This window comes from Zosterops lateralis, assembly GCF_965231275.1.
Source record: "Zosterops lateralis genome assembly, chromosome: 13".
Lineage (NCBI taxonomy): Eukaryota > Metazoa > Chordata > Aves > Passeriformes > Zosteropidae > Zosterops > Zosterops lateralis.
In genome coordinates, this window is record NC_139773.1 from 7,066,130 (window position 1) to 7,090,504 (window position 24,375).

Consider the following 24,375-nt stretch of genomic DNA (forward strand, 5'->3'; position numbering starts at 1 on the left):
GCACTGGGAAGTAAAATGTGGAGCCATAACTCCACAGATATTTCTTTCTACAGATGAGTTTATAACTTAAAGTTTGGAGAATTTATTCACATTCATTTAAGTTCATGAAATTTCTTTAGTTGTATTGGACCATCACAAGTATTTCTTTTTCCTTTCTGTGTCATGGATAGAGAGATTTAATACAATATTGTGTGTCAGAACTTCCATGAGCATAAGGAACCACTTAACTTCCTTGTATATAAAGAAGTAATTCAGCAAACTGGTGAATCAGCCTGTTCTGGCATTTCCAAGTCTTCCTTTGACATCAAGATACAGTGAAAAAGCATCAGTACAAAAATAAAGTAGAGCAAAAAAATCCACATTGCTAAGTTATCAAGACACTGTTGTGTCCATTTTGTACACGAGTTTGATTCCATGTACTTTGAGTAATTTCCTCCTGGATTCTTTTTTAAGATCTGAAATGTGGAATTTTCCAAAACAAATAAAACCTGGTATGGCATTCAACGCTTTGATGGAAAGAAATTGCTCCAGCTATAGGATCTGCATTTTGTATCCTTTTCTACAATCTAGGACTAGCAGGGCTCTACATCTAACACAGACTGAACTTTGAGTTCTGTTGTAACTTATTTTGTCATCTGTTCAATCACAGTTGGCAGCAGTTGCTGCTCTGATTGATATAGTTTACATTTAACTCTTTTTGTCTCTATATGTTTAAGTGGTACTATTAAAACTACAGCTGATCTTTCCTGAAAATGAAACTGCCTTGGTATTCCTGTTTTTCTAGTTTACCTGAAATAACCAGAATTCCAAGTATTTAACTCAGCCACTGACTTTCTAACAGATCTGCCCTCCAGGATCAGTTACGGTCACTATTTTGGGAACCATTTTTATCTCAGCTGGTATAATTTTGTATAAGATTAAAAAAAAAAAAAAAAAAAAAAAAAAAAAAAAAAACCTAGGTTATATTTAACAGATGTTATTAATTGCATAAAACATTTTAAAAGTCAGGATTAGGAAAGAATTGAAAGGGATTCTGTTTACAGCCCAGACAATTTGCTGTTTCAGAGCCTGGTCTGGACAGTTTCTGACTGACACAAGCAACCTGAGGTGACTGCAGTGAGCAGCTGAAGTACGAACATGCACACAGTGCTTGTGGTAGAAGTTGAGCGGGGTATTTGTATGTTAACCAGGAAATAAACTCTCCCTGTTTTGCCACGGCAGCCAGGTTGACAGAGGGATTAACTTCAGTAAAACAAATGAAGGTTAAACTGTACAAAACCACTCCCAAATGGTGCCTGACCTATCTGCTCTGTCGCAGCAGAGGCCTGAGGGGAAGAGCAGAGAAGATTGTAGCAGTCTCCTCCTAGCACCATTCTCTCCCAGCCTGGGAGACTTTCAGCTCCTTGCACTGGGCAGATGAGCAGCAGGAAGGCAGGAGCTGGGCCCACCTGGCCCCAGGGACTCCCCTCTTTGCAGCCCAGGGTTGGTGATGCCTCGGGAGCAGGCACTGGGAGCAGGGAGCCACAGCCCGTGTGCAGGGGCAGCAAGGGGCAGCCTGCTCTTCATCCCTGCTGGAGCCCTGCTCTTGATACACTGCCAGGCTTCAAGGTGCTTTAAAGTTTCTTCCTTTTACAGGACATTACAGTGTCCACAGGCAAGGGGTATTAGGATGCAGAAGGTGTTGGTGTTACAAAGTTCACCATCCATTTGTAAGACAAGTCTTGGTTGTCTTCTACAGCTGGTTCTATTTTACTTTGTGTCTGCCATGATTTCTACATGCTGGGGAAAATGTTTAATTATTGGGGAAATGTTAATTCATGAAGAATCCAGAATCTTTTTAGCAGCAACTACTCAGTAGCTGGAGAAAAAAAAATAAAAGTCCATTTTAAGCCTTTCCCAATGCTTTAGATTTACAAGAGAGCTTTTCTACCACATTCCTAATTCTAGAAGAACTGTATTTAACAAAGGTATCCCAACATGCATCTCTTACACACACGAAGATCAAATGGAAAAAAAAAGAAGGAAACATGGGAAAAAAAGATGAAGGACGAGTGATCAGAATGTATGTAAACAGGACAGCAGAAGTGTGGTAAAAGAAAGATAAAGACGGGCAAACGGCCATTTTTAATCTCTGAAAGAAGTGACAAACTTGTGAGTCTGATTCAGAAAAGGGAAGAAGAGTATTGATGGATGTTCAAAGGCTGGATTTAGAATTATTACTGGACTAAATTCAAACTAGGAATGTGTGCTGGGGAAGGCACTGGGTACCTCTCCCACTGCTGCTGCTGAAGCCATTCTAAAAGGCAGCCTGACATGGCTGGTCTGAGCTCCCGTTTGGCCAGAGCTTTGTCCTGTAACAAACCCGTGCCTGGATGTGCACCCTGGGCACTGGGGCTCAGCACCATCGGGGCGGTTCCTGAGGTCACCAGGGACAGCTCAGGAGTGGTGCCGAGTGGACTGACACCCCACATTCAACACCAGCACTGCACACAGAGGAGCTGGATCTGCTGCGGTCTTTGATGTGAACTACAGACTCTCCCCCCGTATTTCCACAAAACCTCCACAGATGGATCAGTTCAGATGTAACTTGGCACTGAACTTCCCCACACAAAGGGGCTCAGATCTAAGCCCCTGATCTAACCTGTCCTCAGGACAGCCAAAGACAGGAGGGGGCTGTGCCTGTGGGATCAGCTGCTCCTGGTCTGCTGTCTGCCTGTGCAATCCCCTTTCTGCTCTGCAGCAGCAAACGCAGCTCAGGCACTGCTGCTCCTCAGGCACTGGACATTTCTGGCCTGGCTTCACAGGAGCAACAACACTTCTTGTGCCTGCAACGTGCCCTGCTCCTTGAGAATGTGTCAGGCTTTGTTCTGATAAAGGCAGAAGAGAGGTTTGCCATTGTTTTTCAAGCAACACGTTGCCTATGAGGAGAGAGAAATTTAAAAAACTCACTGATTTACCATGTTAAAAAAAGATGGCACATTTATTGCTACATAAATGTTATATACATAGTGTTTTCTGTTACATTGACAGAAATTTTTTGAACTTCTTGCTGCTGGTTGGAAAGGTTTATCAGCAATACCTTGAAATTTGACACAGGGTACAAATCTGCAATAAACCAACAATGGAAACTGGAGAACAAGATGAGAAGCAATTCATCTCGGACAATTAGCTCTTACAATACTCCATAGGTACTACACGGTATGCTAGAACCCTACTATGGTCTTACAATGCTATTGTAAATTTCTGATATTAATGAACAGGTTATGGTAAATAACCCTACATTTTTACTACCTAATATAGTAAAATAAAGTAAGAAACTTTTTACTGAAAACTTTTTTTGATTTCAAAAATCTAGAAAGAGTAATATTTAGAATTCAAGAAATTTTCTTACAAGATTATTGTATAAAAGACTAGCTACAGTGAAAAATAAGCCAAATGTTTTTTTCTTTCTATTTTATGAAGGAAAGCTTCTGGGCATACTGCAAAGTCTAATATAGCCAAAAAGACAACAAGCTTAGAAGGAAAAAGGCCAGGCAGTGGCACGTGATCACTTTCACACGTCATAAGCAACAAATTCCGTTTAGCTGATAAACACTGAAATGAAGAACAAGGCCACAGATATAATCAGGTGTTATTTGATGATATATGCAAAATAAAGTAATAGAAATGAGTCCACTAATTCCACAAACTGTTTTGTTAGGAACCATCCAAAACATGAGCTTATATTCATTAGTTTATTTTATCAATCCATCTTTTGTTCTTTCAAATTAAATGACTTCATAAAAATTATAGTTTTGTTCCTGTTTTGTGTGTGAACCAATTGCCAGTGATGAAAGATGCACTATATAAACAATAGCTCAGACAACCTTGGCTTAGGAAATTTCCTCCCATGGTCATTGCAGTGGAAGACAGTTTCCATGGAAGTTCAAAGGGATTTTAACCATTTCAACACACCTGTGACAAAGGAATACTTATGGACACTATTCTGGTGGAGAAACATTTAAAGGTTTAATGCTAATATGGCTTGGGACGGGGGTATTTGCATTTGATTCACACTATTTTTTTCTCCACTGACAAGCCATACAACATGACATGATAGTTAACGTGTACAGGAAGGAAAAACTGGTGACCATTGCTCTTAAAGATTCCATTACATAATAAGCCCACCTTGCTGGTGGTTGTATCATCACACTACCTGCCACGGTGAATTCAGGATTTTACTATTCACCAAAGTTACAGCCTGAAAAAAAAAATCTCCTTTGTATTTTAATGCATTTTGTGCTTACATACAGCTAACACTTTACATGTACTATATGTAGTACTTACTGCTCGGAAAACAAAGCAACTCTAACAAAGTAGATTCTCCCCACCCAATTTACACTTCACATTACAAGCTTTACTATGAAGCCTAGAAGCCTAAAAAGGTTTTGTTTATAATTAGAAAAAAAAAATGTTCGAGGAAAGTCTGAGGGAAAATAAAAATCACTTTTTAAATCCAAGAAACGTTATGGTCACAGTATTGCTCCAGCCTGCAGCCTTCATGACGCCTCTGAGTGGCTTGAGGCACAGAGCTCAGTATGGAAGGGGAACTGTGACCATAACTGTTCAGATTACCAGAGATCAAAAATAACATAAAAAAAGCTATACCAAGGAATAGTTTCCTATTGCATGGAAAACACTAGTCATATGGCAAAAGGAGAGGAAAGGACAACAAAAGACTTTTCCCTTCCTTTTTTAAGACACTAATAGGTATGCTGGGAATGCTACGGGTCGACGGTTGTCACTGCTTTGTTCTCTGAATGTGAACAGCTTTAGTAAATGCTGGCATTCAGTTGAAATTTTATCAGCTTTTAACATGTTAACTTTTCCCTTTATATGTAGACCTTAACAGTTCCATAACAATAAATAAAATTTGTAGTTACAATGCATTTGTCAATTCAGTTTAGGCACAAGGCAACTTCCACAATGAGTGGAGAGATCACAACAGTCTCTGATTGTGCAGAAGCGACACACTGCTTGCAACAGAATGATATGTTCAGAGTATCTCATGGGCTGAAATTCTGTCTGAAGATCTTGTATCTTCACTCCTGATGCAGGTGTTGACCAGTAGCTTTGATCATAAGATTGCATTTGGGTTTCTTGCTTCAAGTGTTTTCTCCTGTCAGGTTTGTGTCTTCATATAATGTTAGTTGTCTGTGTCCTTGTGAAGAAAGGTCACCTTCTGTGTATCCTACCAATAATTCTGGAATTCTACAAAGAAATTTTCGAGAAGAAAGAGGCTATTAGGAAAAGAATAATTTTAAAACTTAGTATCAACACCAGAGACCTAATTTAAAATGGATGTGGTGACACTTTCAGTCATTTAGGTGCAAAAGAAAATCACATTGAGAGACCCTGACATCTCCTGTTCCAGGGATATCCATCTTGAACATCATATATTGAAGAGATTACTCTGAAGAACCTTCTGTTGGGTCTCTCTGGATATGGGAGAAAGAATAATCTGCACATCTCAGACCTTCAGTTTGTGTCTGACTTTGCTCTCCAAACCAAGCAGGAGACAGTGCCAATTTCACTCCCTCCTGAGGGTAAATTGCCATGTTCCTGTACAGCCTTTTCTGTCAACATCACACTTCAGTCAACCCACAAAGTTACTGCTATTAAAAAAGCAAAGACACCAAACCTTTCAAAGTGATTCTTTATATTTATATGGCAAGAACAGACTAAGTTGGCTGTAAATCAAAACTTATCTGACAATTCCAAAGTAGCCAATGGCTCTTGTATGAAATAAAACAAATTAAAGAAATTCAAAGCATTAAAAATGATAATATACACAACAAGAAACCTCCCAAAACATAAAATTTAGTAAAGTTCTGGATTAAAACAAAGGTACTGAAGCCAGTTTTTTATTATTTTTGAAAGTGGCAACAGCTCTACTGGAATACTTTTTTTTTTTTCTCTTTCAAAATCAAGGTTTTCTAAGTATTTAGAAAACCAACCAACAACATGAATAAACCCAAAAAGACTGATATTCCTGTAGGGCCTCCCCATCAGTGTGTTTAAATGAGATGTTACATACTGGTGTACCTTGCAAAGCTGCAAACATTACTTTTAAATTTTAACTATCTTCACCAGTAGATCGTGACTTAGGACAGTTCCCAGTCTCTGTTGGGCAAATGAGAGGAGTTAGAATGAGTGGCCTTGAGCCAGAGAGCAAATCTCTCTGAGATGAGGAGTCCCTGAAATTGTATCAGCACTGGGAAACAATACATGGATTTTTAAATGAACTAATATGATATTTAGACCATTTAAAGATGTATAATTCATCTTTATTAAGCTTGGCTTATCTAGCAAGCTGTTCACTGTTCCTCTGATGTCATGCCAAGAAGGCCACCTGAGCCAAGAGATGTAGTCATTGGCAACAAGGCATGAAAGTAAAGAGACTGACGACAATTTCTTGGGGTTTTATTACAAACCCAAACAAATCTGCAGCCTTCTGCTGAGAGATGTGAAAGCATAGAGGAGTTTGGTGCTGCTGGCAGCCCAGGAACTAAAGCCACCATATGCAGGTGTCTCCCCGACTTGAGGCAAGAGCCGTGCCCTGACGTACCTGGCTGGTGTTCACATATGACCCATAGGGTTGGTAGTTTCACTCAGGCCAGGGTGGCTTCCTGGGTGTGCTGTTGGTGGCTCTGCCGATACGGCAGAAACTTTTTCTTCTTCCCTTCTCTTAAGGCAGGCTGCTTTAGGGTTTAGGTTTCGTTCTGTAACAGAAAAATCAGAGTTCTTAATATCCCACACGCTGACACCACAGGCACTATCGATACACGAACCCTGGAGTAAAAATAGCTCTGCAGCTTCCCCCTTCAGCTGCTGACACCCCCTGTCCACCCGCAGGTGTCCAAAGCTGCAGACAATCACTACTGAAAGTCCTGCCAGACAGCTCCTAAACTGGGGTTTAAAAAAAAACAGAGACAAAAAGCCAAGCCCTTTCAGCAGCCTACATACACCTTCGGAAACTTTTAAAAAGCACCTCCTTTATCAGCATAAGACACTGAAGTGCTCTATGAGACCTTTCTGTAATTTACAATATAATAAAATAGAATTTATCCATTTTGTCGGTAGGCTGAAGTCTTACCAACCTTGCTGACATCACACTAGTTTTAGAAATGTTGCTGCTTCTTTCTTCCCAGTAAGTATTAGCCAGCTGTTAGGGCAGGGGAGGCAGCACACCCTGAATGGATAGTTCTCATCAGCCTCAATCTGTGAAGTCACCTTGTGCCCATCTTGATTCAATCAAAAGACTGTGATGACAGTCACATACAGAAGGAGCATTATTTTTTTCCCAAACCCTATTTCCTCTCACATTAAAGTCAATATTTTATAATAACCAGCTGTGGACCAGCTACCAAGGTATTTTCATCAGTGTGTTTCCACTTCCCCACTTAGCTTCAATAGATGTAAATTTGGATCTCGTTTCCAAATAATGACAGTTTCTAGAAGTCAACTGTTTCTGTTCTTCAAATGGCTTTTTGTGAATCAAATACAGAAGATGTAAATCACAGGGGTCCAAAAGGCACATAAAAAAACATGCAATATATTCCACTGTGGAATTTAATCAACATTTTAAGGTATTTTCTAGCTGTCAATGCATTCTGCTTTGCAGTGGGAGATGGCAGATACAATTATAACTGCAAGAAGTCTGCCAAAACTGAACAGACAGCACAAGCCCTTCTCTTGCACTGCACAGGCACCCCTCTAGTATCTGCAGTTTACTGACCCCTGTGCATTTTAGCTCATCTGACAGAGACTATTTTGGATGGACTTGATAGTTCTGCTGTCACCAAAGTCATTATCAACAGCCTCCTACTGCATTTCCTTAGGGATGAGCACTCCTAAAGAGTCTACTGGAAAAAAACCCCAAAACTGCTAACTTTCCTTAATCACAGTTTTCTTTGTCTGACTGTGGCTTGCCTTGAAGTTTTAAAGATTTAATTATGTGGAAACTTTGAAAGGAAGTTAATTTACAGTGCTTTAGGAAATGGAGACAAAATCCCTGGCCTACACTGAGAGCTTAAATCTGAAATGGTTCATTTTGAATAGCACCAATCACAAAATGAGAAGCTTCATTACCAGCAGAGAGAGGAAATTGTTTATGCAATTACATAAAGCACTGTGCAAGCTCCTGTGGGTGTCACACAAAGCTCGGGTCACTCACTCCCAGGAACAGGTGCAAAGGGGGACGGGAGGACAAACGGGAGCACAGGGAACGGCAGGAAGGGAAGTTCTCCATTTCCCCTGCCTGTGCAATGGGGCCAGTTCAGTTGTCAGCACACTGAAAAGAGATTTCTACCACAGACACCAGGGTTGGAAGTGCTCTGACCGAGGCAGAGTGATTTTATTAACGTGGAGCTTCCTATGAATTACAGAGAGCAGGGAGATGGACTTGATGCTTTTTAAACACCAAAATTCATGCTTGATTAATGTCCCTCTGACTTCATAACACTCAACCTTATCTTCTAGACCACGGCAAGCATTTTCAGACCAAAACAGTGCCTGAGGTCTAAGTCTCAGAGATGCTAAACTGGGTTTTACAATGTCCCCAGCTGCTGTCTCATCTGCAGAACAGTTGCTTTGTGCCTTGGACGAGCTCTGGCTGGAGACAGCGTATTTCTTTACTGATAATTGGATCAGTAAAAGTGTCTGAAAACACAGCATCTCATCCTTACTGCATCAAGTACATAAGTTTGTGCTAAGTTAGTTATTTAGTCACTTTCAATAAACTTCTGACTGTTTCTCGGATCTTCTGTGCAAAATGCAAGCAACAAATGAGAAAAAGGAAATAAAAGTGAGGTACATAAAAATAAAACATTGTTATTACTCAGTGACATCAGTGATTCAAAGATGTAGGGCATTGAGCAAATACAACCACTGACACATCCACATCTCAGACTTTTCACTTGATCCACTTCCATCAGTGAGACACTAAGGAAGATGGCTGCTAATGAGTCCCAAACAGCAAAACATGAGGACACTCATTTGGGAAGTGCCACCTCCACAGAACAAGATAATTTCTGTTGGAAGGGACACCCAGCCACCATCCAGTCTGACTCAGGGCTGATCAAAAGTTCAAGCAAGATGCCCCAGAACTTGAACATGGCCTTGACAAAAGTAGACAAATCATAAATCAGCTGCGGCTTCACCAACTCACAAGAACAGAACAGTTGAAGAACCAAACATGATTCCTAGAACCATCTCTCCTTATGAGAATGACTAATTGAACAGCAACAGAAAGGTCAAAGTATAAACCTTATACAAAGTATAAACCTTAAACCTTATAGTATAGTATATACTTATACTATATAAACCTTATACTTAAACCCCTTTCAAACACATTTCAGTAGCCCATGCACCTGGCTGAGCAGGTTTCAAGAGCCCCACACTGCTGTGTGGACAAAGCTGCCACGGGCCTGCCCCAGCCCCTGACTGACCTCTCACTTGCTGCTCCAGGCTGAGGATGACAGCCACAGCCTGGTGCAGGATCAGCAGCTTGGTCTGCGGCTTCTCACTCTTGAGGTGCAGCTGGCACATGCGGCCCAGCTCCTTGAACGCCTCGTTAATGTCTCGCACACGCAAACGTTCCCGGGCGTTGTTTGCCATCCTTCTCTCCTTTTCTCTTTCTATCTTCTGCTCTGGGTTTAAATCCTCATCTTCGTTGGTACTGCTGCAAGAAATCAAACGTTATGGGATACCGAACTATCACTGGTAACTCAAACAAGTCATCCTGCTGCTGACTCCAAATAGGTGAAGAATAATTTCCAACAAAGTTTTTTGCTATTTTCCAATACATCAGCTTACATAAAAATGCATTCAAGCAATTTTTGATTTCATGTGCTTATTTAAGAGTTTTACTTTTGCTAAAGACCACACTGGCCAATTTTAGAATGATTTTTTCTTCTACTACTCAGTGTAGAGCTAAACAGTTACATTTAGAATTCTTGAACTGCCTCAAATGATATGAAGTTGCATAGCCTTTTTTAATATAGGTTCATCCAGTTTAGTCTAAAACTGTGCAAAACCTCTGTTCTACTAAAATTAACACACTAAAATGCCATTGAACATGTGTTAATACAGATTATGCTACCTGTGGTTGCAAAATTCTGATTGTTTACTGTTACCTCAAATTTCAATGCTTCTATCAGGCCTATCAGGCAGATCCAGAAGCATTTACCCAGTGTCAGCTCCAGTTTTGTGTCTGTGGCTGGGGAGGGGACAAAGTGTTTCAAGAGGATATTTAGCCACATTGTTTCACCTCAGGCTCCAGGTCTGAGCTGGAACTGTCCACAGCCACAGACTCACATCTAGAAGGGCAGCCCTAGCCCAGGTACAAAGTATCACTAATTTCTGATACAGTCCCATGCTCTGTGCTGGGCAGGACCCTCAGTCTTCTGCTGATTACATGTACAGGCAGACATTAGACGTGGCATTCATACAAGGGAATGCACACTTGACAGATGAGTTTCCCAGCAAATTCTCTACCTAGTATTTAAATATATACAGAAAACAAGCTTTTTCTCCCTTTCAGCTGCCTATTGGTGTATGCACTGCAGTAACACAAAAGCCTTGCAATAAATGTATCAAATGTCAGGACAACATGCTACTGAGCATTATCAAAGCACAGATTCTCCCAGTTCTGTCAGCAACGCACCTTGTTCTGCCTCTGGATGAGACCTTGATATCCTTCTGGGAGGATTCATCATCTGATTTCATGTCATCTGATGAGGGGGGTTCATGGATATTTTCATCCTTCTCCTTATGTTCAGACTTGATTTCTGTTGGACCTATAGCCACAGACTGGCTCTGTAAGCCACCTGACAGTGCTGCAAGCAAGCAGAGAGCAGAGTGAGTGCCACAGCACTGAAACTGCACAGAACCTCAGCAGATAATGGCACTGAGGGCCAGAGCCCAGCTCGGGTCTGGGGAGACAACAGGAAGAACTAACAGAATCAAGAAATCCTGGTAACACTGCTACACTTGGACATGTGTCACGGGTTATAAAGCAATCACAGCTCACAGGGCAGCTTGATTGGTAACAGCTTAGTCTAAGGAAAACACTGTTTAAGACAAAAGGACATTGAGTGAAGTACGGAAATTTGCACCTGATGTCTGGGCTGCAAATTTAAGGGCAGAGCTGCACTGACATCGAGGCTTGGGTTTAGGCTGAATGTGCAACACCTCCTAAATGGTGCTAGCATGCTAATAAAGGAGCTGACTTCTGTTTTCTGCAGTTTACTTCTTCAGCTAAAAATGGAAGGAACTGTAAACATGGGTGTGGAATGACCCCCTTCCACTGGCTGTGCTGAACTCTGGTCTCAGCTCACTCCACAGCTTTCCCAGCCAACTGGGAAACGGCTGCAGCTCTGCAAGTGGATCAGGGCCCCTTAGGCTGGAGGGACATGGCTGTAATGCAGCCTTCTCTTGAAATTATACTGGGATAATTGAGGGATGCCCTCAAATTGTTGCAGGAGTCCGTAACAGTGGTGGTATATCAGATTTGGTATTAACTTTTATTTTTCAACATTATCTATGCCCCTATCCCTTGCAGTGATGCCATTTAACCAAAATCTACAGCCTCGCTGGCTCTGAATTACTGCAGACCCCGTTCAGCATTTAAGCCTGGAAACTTACCTCTGTAGCTGTCTTGTGTTTTATGATTTAGTTCTGTGCTCTGAGCAGAAACTGTACTGGGAAGAACTGAATGGTTGCTGTTGAGGCTGACACCTTCTTCCCGGTGAGTCCCAACCTAAAGCAAGGCAAAGCAAAGATTTCTATTAAAGATGTGATTTAAAAAATTGTCCAAAAATAGAAGTTTAAAACACTGAAAGTATTTGCCGGATTAGAGAGCAGAGTTAAAATTCTCACTGAGTAAAGGAAAGATTTAGTTGATAGATGCTGTTACACTGAAACACCTGATTACACCTTACTGGACTGGGCCGTGTCTCAAGCAGTGACCAACACTGTTTGGAATAAAATAATTCAGGTATCTAACTATTCTTACCACCTATTTTCTCATCTATTTCTTCATAATACTTCATGATTAAATTTCTGAGCAGCAAGCATTGAGATGAAGAGTCTTGAAAAATTCTAATTTTGCATAAACTTGAATTAATGATACTTATGTGAGACAGCTTTGAGTGTGCATACCTAACTTGAAGAGGCAACTTGTTAAAAAACTGCTGCTCAATACAGAATAGTGTCATCAACTTCTATTAAAAAAATATTTGTTCAAGAAAAAAAGAGGTGAAGAGACACTGCCAGTATTTAAATAATTTGGAACACAGACCATTTAAAGCTTTTGATTTCTAAAGGCACAAAAGTCCTTAAACATTTATAATATAACCAACATAATACAATTAAACAGTTAAAAATGAACAAAGATGAGGGATTCTACTATTATTTGTATAGTTACAAAAACTGGCTACAGATGAAGCTTTTTATTGGAACAGTAGCAAACATGTCAACTAGAAGATTAAGCCTTTAATTAAATAGGTTTATTGCCTGGAGTTACACATGAGAACCACTGTTTTTCAATAAATCCTTCAATCCTAGTAAACTGCTGAGCTTTGAATCCCTCTTGAGTAATTAATGCAGCTTTTACCTTTCATGTCTTAGTATGGGTTTTACCCAGAGAGAGATAAATACCCTTATGCAAGTTTATCCTTTGTTTAATATACACTTGTTCCTGTAAGCTAATGCACAGGAACAAAAAAAGAAAGGGGGAACCCCCCCTCCCCAACAACCCAGAGCTAATATCAGGTCATTCCGGGCTGCTATTTGTATCCATTGTTCTGCAGAAAATCTCCTCTTGTATACTGTGGAATATCTGTTGCTATTTCAAGTATATTTTATCTTCCTCTGCGTGTAATAGGCTTTGTTTGTGAGAAGTTCTACTCTGGATACAGTCGGCCCAGCTCCTGCAAGAGTCATGAACTCACTGGGAGGAAGGAGCTGAGTATGGCTCTCTCAGCCCAAGAGACAAAACTCTTTACAACTGGAACATGAAGCTCATTCTCACTCTGAACTTTTCAAAACTGAGTCTTTTTTTCCTAATTCTGCCTTGCAGGTTGTGTGTTTTTTCTTCTTCTTCTGGTCATGCTTAGTCCTAACACTTGAGGGTGCTTTTATTCAAGCTACAGACTATTAATTGTTTCAGGGCCAGGTTTGTTCCAAAATCTACTTCTTAAAAAAGGCAAAAATTTCTTAAAGCTGTGTACAAACACAGCAGCTGCCAGAACCCTGGTAACTTTCAAATCTAGAGCTAATCTAGAGGCAATAGATTAGCAAATCAGTTCTGATAAAGGCAGAGAACAGATGAGAAACAAAACCTGCCTTCAAGTCCACGTTCCAAACCTTTGAAACCGAGATGTACAAATTAAAAGCATACAATTTAGATTAACAGGATTTACACAGAAATCTTAAGAGGTAAAATGTTACAAAACTGGCCATAACACTGATTTTTATCTGTGATCTATGATATACCAGGAAATCCAGTCTGGCAAACAAAAAACCCAAACAAAATGACTTGCTGCAAGTCACTGCATCCCATGCGGAGACCAACAGCTCTGTTTGCTACAGTTACAACTGATCGGTGGCTATTTCAAGCTACCAAAGATTCAAGTATCTTAAACACCGAGTTCCGAAAATTTAATTTGCTCTCCTTTCCCTTGACTCTCACTGCATAGAGAAAGGGCTCTCCCCATCTGCATTTCAATGGAGCACAACCTCGGGCTTCCTTTAAGTCTTCTGAAAGGCGTCCGGGGCCATCGGCTCCGCGGCGCTCGGAACAAACGAGCTCTCGACGTGTTTTATCGCTATTATTTAGCAGCAATTCGCAGTCAGGCGCTTTCCTAGCGCCAAGGGCCCGCTCCGGGGGCGGGGAGCTGCCGGCGGCTCCCGCGGTGCCCGGCGCGGGGCTGGCGGCTCCCGAGCATCCCCCATTTCCATACAGCTGCCCGGGCTGTGCCGCGGCCCCGGAGCGCCGGCCCGCGGGACTCGCGGCCGCTCATCTCCAGAGCCAACCAACTCGGAGTTAATTCATTCTCTCCGGCGCCAGTCCAGCCTTGTTTCCATGGTCTCTCCTCCCAGGCGAAGCTGGAAGCTTCGCAGGCGCACAAAATGGGAGGCGAAGGGAAGGCCGGGCTCTGGCACACGGCAGCGTGCGGGGAGAGCAGCGCCCTGAGCACACACCGCCACCGCAGCGCTGCCCCCCGCCTGCTCCTCACACAGCCCAACCCAACACGGGGCTGGCATCCAGCGCAGGCACAAAAAACTTACCCCTCAGTAACCCCAGGATGAGAAAAACAGCAGTCCTGTTACAAGACTGTAACAAAGACTGTTGTTGTAATTTACCAGGTCAACTGTATTCATTTTTGTGCATTTCAAAAAAGACTTGTACACAGGACAATCTGCAGCCCCACTGACACTTTCGAATTAAAAAAAAAAAAAAACAACCCCAAATCTGAATGCAGAACATATTTCGGTTGATTTAAGTGGTAACATTTGGGATCTGAAACCAGAAAACCAGTTAAGTATTTTAGGCAACTATATAAAAACTAGACAAATCATGGGCAGTGATGACACACCAACTGCATGTAGGAGAACCAAAAGTGACACGTGGGGAAAGGATGTCTCTGTCCTGTTAATATTGGTTCTGCATCTCACACTTTAGTTGGATTATTCATTTTGAGCACTTAGCACTGAAAGCTTTTGAGAACTGGAAAATAAAAGTACCACTCTTGGTCTGAGTCGTTGAACTTTTCAGGCCCTACTAGCTGGTCGGTTTGGCTATGATCATTAAAACCATTTTAGCCAAGGTGTGCATAATTAAGGCAATGAAAAGGGCTTTGTAATCAAGAATTTTACACTTCAGACAGCTCAGAGTTGTTCAGTGGGAGCACAACCTCTGCAGGGAAACAGCAGCTCTGGAAGGGTTTGAGCAAGAGCAGAGGGTGGTGTTGGCAAAGCTGCTTAACTGCCCTTTCGTGCTTCCACCAGAGCAGGCACAGGGCACAAAGAGGGAGACCACCAATTTTCTTAAGATTCCTGTTATACCTGAAAAAAGCCTTGACTTAAGGATTGAGTTTCATTCTTAACTGAGTTTCCAGGCCTTTTATTTATTTATTTATTTTTAATCAGTTCAGGCTGTTCTTTTTCCATTGTATTACAATGACAAATAAAAAGCAGCTTGAATAAGAACAAAAAGTATTACTTCTTAACTTTTCAATAATACATGAAATAAAATACAAATCAACTTCAAAGGCCAGTTAGCAAATATTTGATGAGTTTGAGATATTAAAAATCTATTTGAATAAGTCTAATGGCCAGCCCAGCTAAAAAGAAAACAAGACCATTCAGAGCAAGCAGGAAATGAAGTCAACTAGAGTTGTAAAATAAATCTGGCTCAAAAATTAAGCAAATGTTAAAATAAAACCATGCCTGGTTACACTAATTACATAAAAAGGAGTTAAATTACTCATTTCCTAGCTCCTTCTGCCAAGATCATCATCTTCAAGGGAAATTAAATTTATTTTTTTTCCTTTTTTTTTAAAGAGCAAAAATGTTTTGTGTAAAGATCCCACCCTCCTTCAACAAGGAAGTTTCATTTAGTGCTGAATTCCAATGAACATTTCTCGACGTATGTCAAACAAAACCTCAAAAACAGGTAATCACCCCTATCAACGTTGACATTTCTCACTATGTTAGCCCAATATTCATTATTTTCTTAAAATTTACTGGATGTCATCTCAAGTAAAGCAGTATTTAAATCCAGAATGAAGGCTGGATCTTACAGTTCAGGTCGTGTGTCAAATCCTTTGCCCTCCTACTTACTATTTAAAATGATTGCCAACCTACTAGTAAGAGTTTGAAATTAATTAGTTATTGAAGAAGAATCACCCCTGATACTTGGGGGGCATTACTGCACTGCAGTCATCACTAATAAAGCACTGAGTCTGCAGCACAGCCAGATGTGCCAGCCCCTGCTCTGTACCTATTTCAGGACTCCATCCTAAGCCACGCTGAGTTCCTGCAATTGCAAATGATGTCAAAGGGCTCTCTTTGGGGACTGGGCAAGGCCACAACAGGATGCCTTCTGTTGGAGCCAATTATTCTGATGTAACAAAATTTAGGTTAATCCAAGAAATTCTTTAGCTGACTCACTTTTCAAGCCAAAACTGATCTGCAAGCTTGTTTCACCAAGTGAGGATGAAATGTACAGGCAATTTTTTTTTCTTTCTTAATTTATTTCTATCAGATCACCATCTGTCAGTCAAATAATTAGATAATAAATTAGGTCTGTGTTACATTTAAGTTACACAGCTGCATTAAACTAGAGAAGATCAATGAACTTCAGTCCACTTTGGAGAGGCATTTTACACTGTCCTCTATTTTAATAAAAACTGAGTTGATAAAATATTTATCATAGCTTATTTAAAAGAGAAACTGAGATTTTAATGTACATTTTGGCACTACCAGTATTTCTTTGACTGTGTCTGGCTTAGCAGTATCAGAAGTAACAGAAAAAAACTGTCACTGCAGTTTAAGTCACTCACTTTACAAGACCAGAGGGCAAAAAAGTTTTCTTTTGTATGACTAAATTTCAGTCTACCCCAGAACATGGTAGAACTTTAACAACATTCTTTAAATATTAAATCTCAGTAGGTACTACAAAAGAAAATCAGAAGTACTTCTGCATCACTTCTTTCTTTACTAAAAGTAACCGTGAACTTGTATAGAAAGCTGAAGTTGGATGTGCATTTGGAAAGTACCCCCCTCCCCAGAGCCCCCAAACACACGCAGCTTACAGAAAGCAACCAGTTCTTTTTGATGTTTACTGCAGTGGTCCTGAAATTAATATAAATGGATGTGTGATGTGCGAATGGGAGAGCCTGGAACTAATTCTGTTTTATAGAATACAAACCCTTCAGCAATTGGGGTACCTAATTATTTTGATGATAGGTGAAATTTTGCCTTGATCACATAGTACCCAGCTGTGAATCTGTTTTATAACAGAAAATTTCACAGCATGTAACTGGTCTTTAAAATTACGCTGTAAACATGCAAACACATGGCACCACTAAAACAAGCATGTTTTTAAAAGCTCTTTTTCCTTTAAGCATTTTTGAGAAGGGTGGAATGAAAAGGAAGAAAAATGGGAGGTGAGCAATGCTACAAATAGATTAGTTTACTGTGTAATGCTTTTAGCATATTTCTGATCTATAAAAAGCTCAACTACATTTTTTCAGAACAGTTCACATTTTTAAAGAAACTAGAAGAGATGGATTGAATTATTTCACCCTTCTTGGGGATTAATCTGAAAGTAGTTTCCTTTTCATTGTTACTTACACTACAGCTGTGCTCAAACTCCTTTTCGTTTAGAAAAAAAGTTTAAATTTTGAGCCTGCGCACACTATGGTTCCACATTCCAACAGCTTCCTCCCAGTCCTCTGCCAGCATCTGCTATTGAAGACTAGTTCCAATTTACAATAAACAGCTTTTCCAGACCAGAACACTTGAAATTCAGTCCTTCTCGACTGCTTTTCCCATTCAATCTCCCTATTCACCATTTCAAGGAGAAAACGGTTCTGCCAATTATTACACATCTGGAAAAAATGCATGTATAAGCTGAAACGCTCTCAGCAGAAAGTTTCAGCTTTCTGCATATGGTCACAGCAGGATTTTATGGGCCACTGACCAGGCCAAAGTCTAAGTTTTCCCATCTTTTTCCTCCCCCTCATTTTTGCCCACCCCCACTCCCACGTTCTAATTGGAAACCCATAGCAGGTGCAAGCTGTCTGCCATCTTTTCCTCCACAAGAATCTCAAGTGGTTTCTTCCTGATAAATATTAGTCTTACAGCCGAGTTCTACCTCAGTAGGCTCTACAACAGTTTCAATGCATCAGCTGTAGCTGTTTTGCATAAACATGTTTTATAACATCATTACCATGGATGCTTGTCTGTTGGCTGTTACAAGGCTGGATGCTCCATAGTTTGAGTTCAGGCTTCCAATTGGCCCATTGTGGGATGGTCCCAGTAAACTATGGATGTCTCCATGGCCAGCTGACAGGCTTGTGGAAGGCCCCACAGCGTGGTTCCGCAGCACATGGATGGCATCATCCAGCCTGTCCAAGCGATCCTCCATCCGGGACTGCTGTGGGGATGCAAGAGGGACACAACACCCATTACTGAATAAATCTCCAGGCTCTCACACCACAGCAGAGTCTATCTCAGAGGTATTAAAGACAGAAGATGAACTGTGGTATCAAAATAGTATCAAAAGACTTTAAAAGCACCTACCAGCACTACAAACAAACAGGAAAAAGAAAATATTATCTGGAGATTTCGTTCAAGATAGCATTCATTCCACAAATAGGTGGCAGCTTTGAAAGTGAAGCTTATTATAAGGTTAATGTTACTCAGCTGCTATTATATGGCATGAAAAGAAAAAAGGAATTGCTACAAAATAAGCTAATGCAGGACAAGAAAGAATGATCATAAAATCAGCCTCACCATGCTGGAAACAATTAAGAGAGGCAGTGATTTTTTGAGAATCTGTATTACAAAAAAACTGGACAAAACTTCAAATTATCATTTTTTAAGATGGACCTTCAAAGAGATCAGGTATTTCAAAAATAAAAGCAAGTTATTTGTGTTACTGTCGAAGTCTGTCTTAAAATTACTTTATTTTAATTATTTTCTTTTAAAAGGAATACAAAAAAAAAAAAAAAAAAAAAAAAAAAACAAAGCAAAACCAATTCTGACACTGCAGCTCTGAGAAACTGAAATAGCAGGATGTTGGAGTCAAAAGATGGGTCATACACTACACTAATTTAAGTTTTTAATGGGGAATCCGAAGGAAGAGTTAATTGAAACACAAAAAGGCACCATCTAAAGCGAAATAGTACCTCACAGACATCCTTTAAGAAGGACATTGCATCTTGCAAATGCTCGTGAAGTTGCTGTTCAACTCGATTTTTCTGGCAAAGTCAAGACAGAACAGGAAGCAAAGCACAGGTTAAGATTAATTCAAAAAAGAGGTGAGGAAACAGCTGATGTGCATGTCAGCAATAAATTGTTAGTCAAGTTAATGCAACAGAGATCTGATTATATTAAGATAAGAAAAGGCTAATATTTAACACTGCAGTTATGTTAGGATTCTAAGATGTACATAACAATTATATTTAATGGCAAAAATATTGAAGAAAAGAAATCTGATTTAACTTATAATTTATTCTTGTTAGACAGAAAAAAATAGAAATTACATCTGTAGAAACTAGAAATATTAAGAAAGTAATCAAAACCTTCTCTCAAATTTTCCCTGTTTCCTTCCCAATATTGTATCGGAAATGTAAGAAGGAAGTCAGTAACAGAAATCCTCTGCTAAATCCTCAAAAGAAGAAAATTTACAATGCTGTAGATTACTGCCTGTGTGTTTTTCTGTAAAATGTTTAATTAATAAATGAACATTCCTCACAACAAATAATAATTATAAATAAAATGTATTAATACTTTAATAACAGTGTAATGCAAACAAGCCCTAGAGACTGCCATTTGAGGGAGAGAGGGGGAAGGACAAGTAAATGCGGAGGCATGAAGTCTTTATCTTTCTCCAGACTGAACTTTAGATAAGAATTAGCTATGGATTTGTGAAAAGGTACCAGAATCTCATAACAGCGCTTTAGCACCAGCTGTCCTCAGCACAGAAGCCTGATGCCCAAGGAACAGATGGTGAAAGACACACCCTGCACGTCTTATATTGTTCAACTGAACAGGCCATTTGTTAGCAAAGAATTCATTTGTAATGCTATCCTACTGTTTCCTTTAATGATATGCAGGATTTATACAAAACCAAGGCTTCAACTCCAAAGTAAAAAGTACTATGTTGCTTTCACCAATTCTTACCAAGGAGTGTAGAGAGTTTTCATAGCTGGGAGATGAGGGAGCTTGTCCTCCACTCCTCGTCCACTGACTGGCACCTGTCAAAATTGTCTAGGTTAGTGCACAGATTTACACAGCAGAAGTGGGAAGCAGAGACTGTATTTCTCAACATAATTAAACCCAACATATTCTGCATAAAGGTAAGCTAACATATGGGTGTACAAAGGAGGACAAATTCCTTCATTCAGCCATACTGAGGGATAATTTTCATATCCTGGCATCTGTAGGGTTAGATCACTGTCAGTGACAAAAGCGGTGACATCTTCAAAGTAGTTCAAGATGAAAAAGTGAACTAAGTACACACACCACATTTGAAATACCTGCTTCTGCCCGTGTCACCACAAAAGACCTGCTGAATTCTTCTCCAGATTCTGTTCAGTATATGAAGGTGTATTTTTAATATTGTTAAAATACACAACAAAAATATTTTAAACAATCAAATAGACATCAAGTTAAGAATAATTGGAGAACCATTTTTATGACACCTCTCTACTAAACATTAAAACTTAAAACTGGATCCAAAAGCTTTAGCTTGTTTAGTTGTATTGGATACCATTTTAGGTTACAATGCATTCAAATTTAGAAGAGTAAAAATACACCTAAGTCATTCCCATTTGGTATTTCAGATATACTTAAGGTAAATCAGCAGCAGTAGAATCATGGCTTATGCAACAAATTGAGAATTAAATTCATATTACCTATACACTGCAAATTCAAATACATAGCCATTCTAATCTGACATAAATATACCTAATTATCATGTAAATTTTAAAAATAATTAGATGTGAAATGCAATAACTAATAAAGCAGTACTTTTAACACAAAGCCTGAAGTAGTACAACATGCATTTTTCTCACCAACTAATAATGCATCTTTTATAAAGATACTACATGAAATTCTATGGCCATTAGAGACAGCTTCCTTTCAGCCATACAAATGTAATAATAAAGCAATTACATTAATAAATTATGGATATACAATCCAACGCAGCTCATTAAAGGAAGAGCCTGTGGGCTTGTTCTTTCAATAACAGCCAGAGCTGTACGTCTGGAAAACTGGGAAAAGGTTTAATAACATTACAGTTCCTTTGTTCAGAGGGCTGCAAGTAGTTACCTTTTAAAGACAAGGTTTTATTTAACAAAAAGAGTACAGCTTACATAGCTATTAAAATTATTAAAATACCTAAATATTTCCTTTCTAATTAAAAAATAATAAAAATCTCCTATTTCATGGAAGTCCAGAGCTGCCATAATTGTGCTGGAATTCTCTTTTAAAATACAAAGAATTCAGTGAGTTAGTTTATAATTACCGATTTTCACTTCGCACAGCTACTCTTGGTCTGGACCTGTAGTCTCCGTCTGCATTGCTGTCATTCCTGAACTTGGGAATAATGCTTGGTGTCCCACTTATTTTCGCACAGCCATTAATGAAAAAAACTGCAGAGTATTTTGGTTCAGCACAATGTTCAAATTTTCCCCTGCTCAGAACTCCATTTTGAGAGACAAGACTGTGGTCAGGAGCCCTCCTGCTATCAGGACTCGGAGTACCACTCCCTACAGCACAGCAGCAGCTCAGGATTAAGCAGGAAGGTGGCCAGGGGAGCAGCAAACAGACTGAGAGCCTGTGCACTTCTCCTGACACGTTTGTTTGGAGGGTTTAACTGAGGAAGGTCCTATTTCTATAGTGTAAGCCCAGAACAAAGCTGCAAGTGGGACATCTCACAAAGGAGACAAAAAGAAAAGAAGGGAGGGAATAAGCAACTCCTCCTGTGCAATGCCCAACCCAAGTGCAACCTGCAGCTTTCAGTCACACCTCGCGGTGCCGGGGCTCCTCCCGAGCGGTGGCACTCTGCCTCCATGGCTGCAGGTTGCCAGATGGCACCGATTTCCTGCTTGCCTCATTCCACTCCCCCTCCTAGAAGTTTGTGCATGAAATCCACCAATTATGTTAAAAAGCATCCTGGCACCACAAGCCCTGCAATTAACAACTGCAGCTTTTAGTGCAGCACCAACACAGCAGCATTAAAAAACAAATAAGCCAGGCAAGTGTTAGGATTTACAGGGGTCACCGACAGCAATCACTGCAGTATTGTTCTTACCCCGAGTCTCCCCAACACTAATCCTCTGGCTCCCTTTCCAAACACACTCGGAGCTGCAGAGGGCTGGCTTTGCATCCTCAGAACCCAGCAAACCTCCTGAATGCCTCTGATCCTGCAGAAGGATTCTTAAAATACCGAGGCTCCCACCATTCAGATCCCTATATAAACTTCACATGCATGTACACAATCATTAAAACTATGCAAGATGCTCAGCTCTGGGCATGTTTGTGTAAAATTAGAAATTAAATGAGGGCAGGGCAGGCGAGACACGCACTATTGTCTCATAATACTTGGGGGTTTTCATCAAGTTGTTCTCCAAGCTTTTACTTAACTGAATTAAAAAAAGTCATTAATCCTCATTCAGCAACAGAAGAGGCAAAGAGTCAGTCATGAGCTTCTGAACCCCAAGGTCTCATGACGTTGGTCTCTGTCAGTGCTTTCCCTGGTAAACAGAGTACTCCTACCATAATTCACAATGAAACGATGGGCAAATTACGACTTAAGCATTCTGTAATACTGTGAATGCTAACTAAACAAATACCTAACTGCAAAAGGGGAAAATGACAATGAAGGCTAAAATGCTCCAAAATATATTATTTCAGTATACATAAAACATTTGTTTTATCTGCAATAACTTTTTGGGTCAAGACAGAAAATGGCTACCAGGAGTATAAATAGCAATAAATGCAGTAGTAATTACTTCACATTGTGCTTCACCGTGTTCTTAGTGACTCATCTGGGAATAAAGATAAAAGTCCAGATTCATAAATGAAGGTAATTAACTACTGGAGCAATTTACCAAAGGCTTGATAAATTCTGTATCACTGAAATTAAAGGGGGTGGGAGGGCATAAATGTGAAGCAGATGCTAAGTTTGAGCCTGAAAAGGGTTTCAGTGTTATTTGCTTATGTCTACTACTGTCTTAACCATCAGAATCCAGAATAAGGAACACAAAGTGCAAATTTTGTAGATTTCATACAAGTTGCAACAGGCAAAGGCAACAACTGCAAAAGGAAAACACAAATTTTTGTGACCTCAAATTTGTATTCTACACTCAGAAATTAGCTAGTGCGTTCATGCTTACAAAATGAAGTGCAGTATCTCATTAGGCAACTCTTGAAAAAAACCTCATTGGGATCTTTAAAATTTTAAATACTTTGAAATGTCAGAACTTCTTTCTTCCAGCCATAAAATATTTCCAATACTTGCTTTGGTGTTAAAAAGAAAACAATAATAATTTTCTGGTCCGATCTGCCTTTTCAGTACAACAAAATACACAAAACATTTTTTATCAACTGTAATCACTAAATCAAAAATCCCATTAATCCCGTCATTACTCAATTCAACATGGATTATTCAGTAATAGAAAAGAAATGCCCAAAGCAGCTGCTCAGGTAAGCCATGTCATACTCATTAATCCATTACATCCACAGAAAACCAGAGCAGTGTCCATTAAACAGGAGTGAAGCATGAATGATGGAGGTTTTGAGTGACACTGCATAGAGAGATATGCATATTCACATCCATATGATTATGACTGCATTTTGCATGCAATACCTTTCCTGATTTATTCATCTAGATTATGAAAGTGTTCAGCTAAGCTTGTTCTGTACCCTTTTCACCTTAAGGTAATATTATTGTTTTATAAAAAGCACAACACTCACAAAAAAGTGACCAGTGGCCAGGAGCCTGCAGGGATATATTAAACAACAGAGAATAGGGAAATAGACTGTTGTGTAAATGTTAAATAATTTAACAAACTGCACTATAGGAAAGAACAGGGTTAAAGTTACATCATCTTACTTGTAATTCTAGTTCTTTGTTAAACAACAAATTTAAGTCAATGGAGCTTTCACAGTCCTCTCTATATGGAGAACAGCTGTTCAACTTTTACTAGACAGCTGAGGCCACAGTGTCTGTGAAAGCTGCACTACCACTAATAGCTGTAGGCAGCTGCCCACAGTTCATCTCCACACTGGAATGCTTCTTCCCACATTCACACTACAAACACACAAAGCACAGGTGACAGAGGTGGCTGCAATACACAGCATTTATTTTGAAAAATGCCAGAAATTCTTCTCCCATAGAATGAAAACATTCATGAAATATATGAATGAAAAGCTATCTTGTGTAAAAATTGAATAGTCTCATAGCCTACTATATTTTCATTAGAGGGAACACACATCTGCTGTGTTTGTCACTGAAAGCTGCCGTGAAGCTTTAACATATAGCTTTAAAAAAACACCAAATCAAATCCAATCACTCTTCTTTCTCTCAAACAGTGC

At 39.8% G+C, this 24,375-nt stretch overlaps 1 protein-coding gene across 12 annotated transcripts in view; it reads right to left on the reverse strand.

Moving 5' to 3' along the window:
- Nucleotides 1–2,961: 2,961 nt before the first annotated feature.
- The window catches only part of TCF12 (transcription factor 12), a 161,077-nt gene continuing 139,663 nt past the window's right edge, over nt 2,962–24,375 (reverse strand). For 7 of the 12 annotated variants that reach the window (XM_083870924.1, XM_083870928.1, XM_083870930.1 and 4 more), the window contains 8 exons: nt 19,957–20,030; nt 18,960–19,031; nt 17,999–18,205; nt 11,686–11,800; nt 10,706–10,877; nt 9,489–9,721; nt 6,608–6,761; nt 2,962–5,250 (listed from right to left, as the gene is read on the reverse strand). In XM_083870924.1, coding sequence (XP_083727050.1) covers nt 6,619–6,761; nt 9,489–9,721; nt 10,706–10,877; nt 11,686–11,800; nt 17,999–18,205; nt 18,960–19,031; nt 19,957–20,030 — 1,016 coding nt within the window. In that variant the 3' untranslated portion in view covers nt 2,962–5,250; nt 6,608–6,618. The remainder of the gene's footprint in view (nt 5,251–6,607; nt 6,762–9,488; nt 9,722–10,705; nt 10,878–11,685; nt 11,801–17,998; nt 18,206–18,959; nt 19,032–19,956; nt 20,031–24,375) is intronic. The other 5 variants (XM_083870933.1, XM_083870926.1, XM_083870931.1 and 2 more) reach the window with 4 other exon arrangements.